Source organism: Nicotiana sylvestris, chromosome 1 (genome assembly GCF_000393655.2).
Source record: "Nicotiana sylvestris chromosome 1, ASM39365v2, whole genome shotgun sequence".
In the NCBI taxonomy this organism is placed as follows: Eukaryota; Viridiplantae; Streptophyta; class Magnoliopsida; order Solanales; family Solanaceae; genus Nicotiana; species Nicotiana sylvestris.
In genome coordinates, this window is record NC_091057.1 from 975477 (window position 1) to 979781 (window position 4305).

Sequence of the window (4305 nt, forward strand, 5' to 3'; positions counted from 1 at the left end):
GCAAGAGGAGGAAAGAAAATCCAGTTGGCAATGAACTGGCCCACTAACCACTAACTACTTAACTACTTCATGGAATAATTAGATACACAGTGTGTTGCTTAGTATATGTATGTACTTCTCTCAATAAACTTGAGACTTTTATACGAACCAATAAACTTAAAATTTTAGATTCGACCCACATGTTGTATATCTAATAAACAAGAAAAGCTGAAGTATTTTCCATAATCCTCTGAATTGGACGGAGAACAATAAAAGTAGTTTCTTAATCATACGTATTACTCATATCGTAAGTAAAATTACTTTGTTTTATTCTAGCAGTCACTGCTTATCCAGAGCTCGAACCTTACACTCTTATTAAGAGGGGAAAGATCCTATCCATCCCACCTTAACCTGGTGGTCTACATAGTTAAGTTGCACACACCAATTCCATTTATAACACACACAAAAAAAATCTTCACACTCAAGAAAGAAATATAATCTTAAAAAAAAAAGGCAGTCCAGTGCACTAAACTCTCGCTATGCGTGGGCTCTGGAGAAGGACCTTACCACGCAAGAGTCTATTATACGCAACCTTACCTTGCATTTCTGCAAGAGACTGTTTCACGGATCGAACCTGTGACCTCCTGATTACATGGCCAATATTACCAGTTATGCCATGCTCCCCTTTTAAATAAAGAAAATAATCTTAAAAAATGACAATGAAGAACATGGAATGAACAAAAAGAAATAAGAAACTTACATTAAAAAAAAGGAAGAAAAAGGTAGAGCAAATATATTGCTACTAAAACCTAGAGGAACCACCAGCTTGGGAAGCCATAGCAAGCTCAAATTGTTTAATGGAGATAGAACTAGGAAAAGAAAGTAATTCAGGTGCTTTTGAATTATCCCAGCCTTTGACAGGATTAATTATTTTTGTGGATCCATCATATCCTATGTGTGTTACATGTTTCACATCTGTTGGATTCCCTATTTTCATCTCCATTTCCATTTCTTCAATCTCTTCTTTGTACACTGCAGAAGAAAAAAAAACAACACATTCGCAAGTCGGGTCAGGTTTGAGTGGGCCAAAACGGATCAAATTATGGTTCATAATTAATTCGTTTAAAGTTCGCTTGGACCAAAATGGATTGAGTCAAGATGAGACAAATAGGGAGAAAATAAAAAATAGTCAGATTTACAAGTGGTCATTCAAAAATAGCCACAGTTTCAAAAATAATCGAAATTTAGCCATTTTTCATGTAAAGATAAATCTAAACAAAAATACTGTTCAAAATCCGGAAAATACTCTAGCATAATATACTGAAATTTCAGTATAATACAATGGAACTCCAGTATAATCCAGCATAAGTATACTGGAACTCCAATATATTATACTGGAGTTCCAGCAAAGTATACTGAACTTCCAGCATAATATACTGGAGCTCCAGTATAATATATCGGTCCAGCATAATATGCTAGAAGTTCATACACAAGTGCTCCAATCTCCAGTATATTATGCTGGAACTTTCCGCGTGTTGGAGTTCCAGCTTAATATACTGGAAGTTCATATACAGGTGCATCGATCTCCGGTATATTATGTTGGAACTTTTCGTGTTGCAACAAATTAGTGTTTACCTTTCAATGACTTTGCAAACGCTGGCTATTTTTGAATGATCAGTCCGAAAACTGGCTAGCCTTGATATTTTTACAGACAAATAACGAGTCGTAGCTCCACTTGCCCAAAATGACACAATTTTCCCTCGTTTTAATTAGGCAGCTTTGTGAAATAGAAACGTGAAATCTAATATATTTGTTAACAATTATAAGGTGAAAGTCTTTTAACTCGATATTATTTCAATCTCAGAATCGAATTTAATATATGTTTGAGTTGGATTATATTTTGACTCATTGAGTTACCCTATGTTAATCCGATGTGACATTTTTAATTTAACTCGTTGTATAAACAAGCTAATAGTATAAGTATTAGCTTAAATCAACACAATACTTACCAAATAATTGAGAGAAACCTTTGAAACTTCTTTTCAACGAGTGCACCCCTTGAGAAAATTGTCGTCTGTCCAAAAATCCCCAAAATCCATTTATTTTCACTTTTGATGAACTCTCTTCTCCTACTTGTCTTTCTTAATAACATCCAAATAAACAATGTCAATAATACATATTATAAAATCATATGCAGTTATTCACTCTTGTTGAACCTTTTGCTTTTTGCTCATACTATATATGTATACATATGCACTACAAAGAAATAAAAATAAAAAATTAGAATTAGCTACAAATTTCGTGGCTAATCTATTGTTAAATCGTCGGTAGCTAAAAAAAGTTCTTGATTATCGGTTTCTTATTTGTCGCTAAATAATATTAGTGACAGATTATTTTGTTTAGCTACGAAATTCACCTGTCGCTAATTCCTGTTGTTTTAGTAGTGATGCTAATGTATAGCTATTATTCTGTGTACTCGCTAACTCTAAATCTTAGATTCACATGTGTATTTAGTAAGTTTAACATGGAAGTAATTTTCAATCCAAACCAAGGAACTCCATTCACTAAACGTACAAAACATTATTAAACAAATTAACTCAAAGAAATTAAAAGAAATATACTTGTTGGAACTTGACTTAATACTGAACTTTTCATGTTCTCAGCTGCAGGTTGGCTGGTGCTGGTTTTTGTCACTGCAACACTTGACTCAGAACCACACCCTAAAGAGAATGGAAACACCATAAACTTCTCCATTGATCTATCCTTCATATTTTCTTGTAAGTATATTACAAAAAAATAACACCAAAATGGAAAAAAAGAAGAGAAATACAAATCAAAGAAACTATGAATGGTTGAAGAGAATTATATTAGGAGATATCAATTATATTAATGGCTTAGTAAAGAAGATAGAATGATTTAAGATGTAGAAGAAGATGTAAGAGTAAGACATACAACCAATGAAGAAGGTTGGTGGAATGAGACATATGAGAGAGTGAGACAAGTCAAAAAAGAGAATAATATGTGGGGATAGAGTAGTAGTTAGGTTGTTAAATTGTAGCTAAGACATGCCTAATTTTGGCTGATTAGTTGTCCATTTTAAGAAATATAAACATAGAGCCCACAAACCAACTCAACCTCTATAGTCCTTTCCAGTGGCGGACCCAAGATTTTTATCAAGCGGGTTCAAAAAAAAAACGTTAGAGGTCATATGTGACTAGCTGGTTTCGAACTTAGGACCATGAGAAAAATTTGAACCCTATTTACCAAAAGGCTAGGCATTTTACTTGTTTTAAGTGGGTTCAAAATTATATTTATACCTTTACTTATCTGAAAACAACAAAAATATACCTATATATACAATGTTATTTTTCGATGAAGCGGGTTCATATGAACCCACTTGACTCCACGTGGGTCCGCCCCTGGTCCTTTCCCATCTCTTAAGTGCTCCAAATGCAACTATTCCCCCTCGTGAATACGGTCCATTTTGTCCAACATGCAAAAGTTATAAACCCCCACCTCCACCCCAACCCCCACCCCCAAAAAAAACCAATGGTTAGATCTCATATGTGAGGAAATTTCTCATTTTATCTTTAATAACGAATTTTTATTTTGTACTAATATATAATTTTTTCTAGAATGTTGTATATGTGTTTAAATCAGAGGCGAATTCAGAATTTAGAGATGCGGATGCCACTCTTTGTATAAACTATATATTTACATCTTAGTTCCCAAGTCTGTATAGCAATTCTTTACAAAGCAAAAGCTTCAAATTTTCACTATATGAGAATAAACTCAAAAATGTCAACTACTCAAGCCATTTATTTTTTTAAAAAATCAATAAAAGAGAGTGATATTGCTCAATTATACTCCAGTATGTATATAGAATAATGTCGCGTCATCCAAAAAAGGAGATACTATCAATTAACTAATTTAATTCAAATGAGCATATTGGTAGAGAAGAAAAGACGGTTAATGCAAAGATTTTTTAAAAAAGAAAGGAAGAAGAGAAAAAGAAAAAGAAAAAGAAAGAAGAACAATAGAGAGGGAAATATAGAAATTAAAAGGAAGAAAAAGAAGGTGAAGCTTAGAGCTCGACAAAGGAAATAGTGTTGTCAATATAGGCGGGGCGGCCCCGCCCAGCCCAGCCCAACCCGCATGGGCTTTAGTAATTGACGGTTGGGCTGGGCTAGCCCACCATTTTGATGGGCCTTATAATGGTCAACCCACCCCAGCCTATGTGGGCTGCGGGCCCCACGGGCCGGCCCATTATTTTTTAAAATATAATTTTATATTTTTTCTTTAAGTTCTAACTTAAAAAAGATAAAT

General features: G+C 34.0%; 1 protein-coding gene across 2 annotated transcripts; it reads right to left on the reverse strand.

Moving 5' to 3' along the window:
• Positions 1 to 287: 287 nt before the first annotated feature.
• LOC104219109 (CRIB domain-containing protein RIC4-like) lies at positions 288 to 2892 on the reverse strand. 2 transcript variants are annotated; one of them, XM_009769744.2, is made up of 4 exons: positions 2601 to 2892; positions 1989 to 2120; positions 740 to 1011; positions 288 to 623 (listed from the first exon to the last, which is right to left on the reverse strand). In XM_009769744.2, exons 1-3 carry the CDS (start codon positions 2746 to 2748, stop codon positions 782 to 784), a joined length of 510 nt encoding a protein of 169 aa, XP_009768046.1. In that variant the 5' UTR covers positions 2749 to 2892; the 3' UTR covers positions 288 to 623; positions 740 to 781. The 2 variants fall into 2 exon arrangements, with proteins under 2 accessions (XP_009768046.1, XP_009768043.1); XM_009769741.2 differs by having other exon boundaries at positions 288 to 1011.
• Between the last annotated feature and the right edge of the window lie 1413 nt (positions 2893 to 4305).

Coding starts and splice junctions, on each gene's coding strand:
- LOC104219109 (XM_009769744.2), bottom strand. CDS start 2,748: ATGAAGGATAGATCAATGGAGAAGTTTATGGTGTTTCCATTCTCTTTA. Junction 2,121..2,600: donor ATTAAGTCAAGTTCCAACAA/GTATATTTCTTT, acceptor GATGTTATTAAG/AAAGACAAGTAGGAGAAGAG. Junction 1,012..1,988: donor AGGTTTCTCTCAATTATTTG/GTAAGTATTGTG, acceptor TTTCTTCTGCAG/TGTACAAAGAAGAGATTGAA.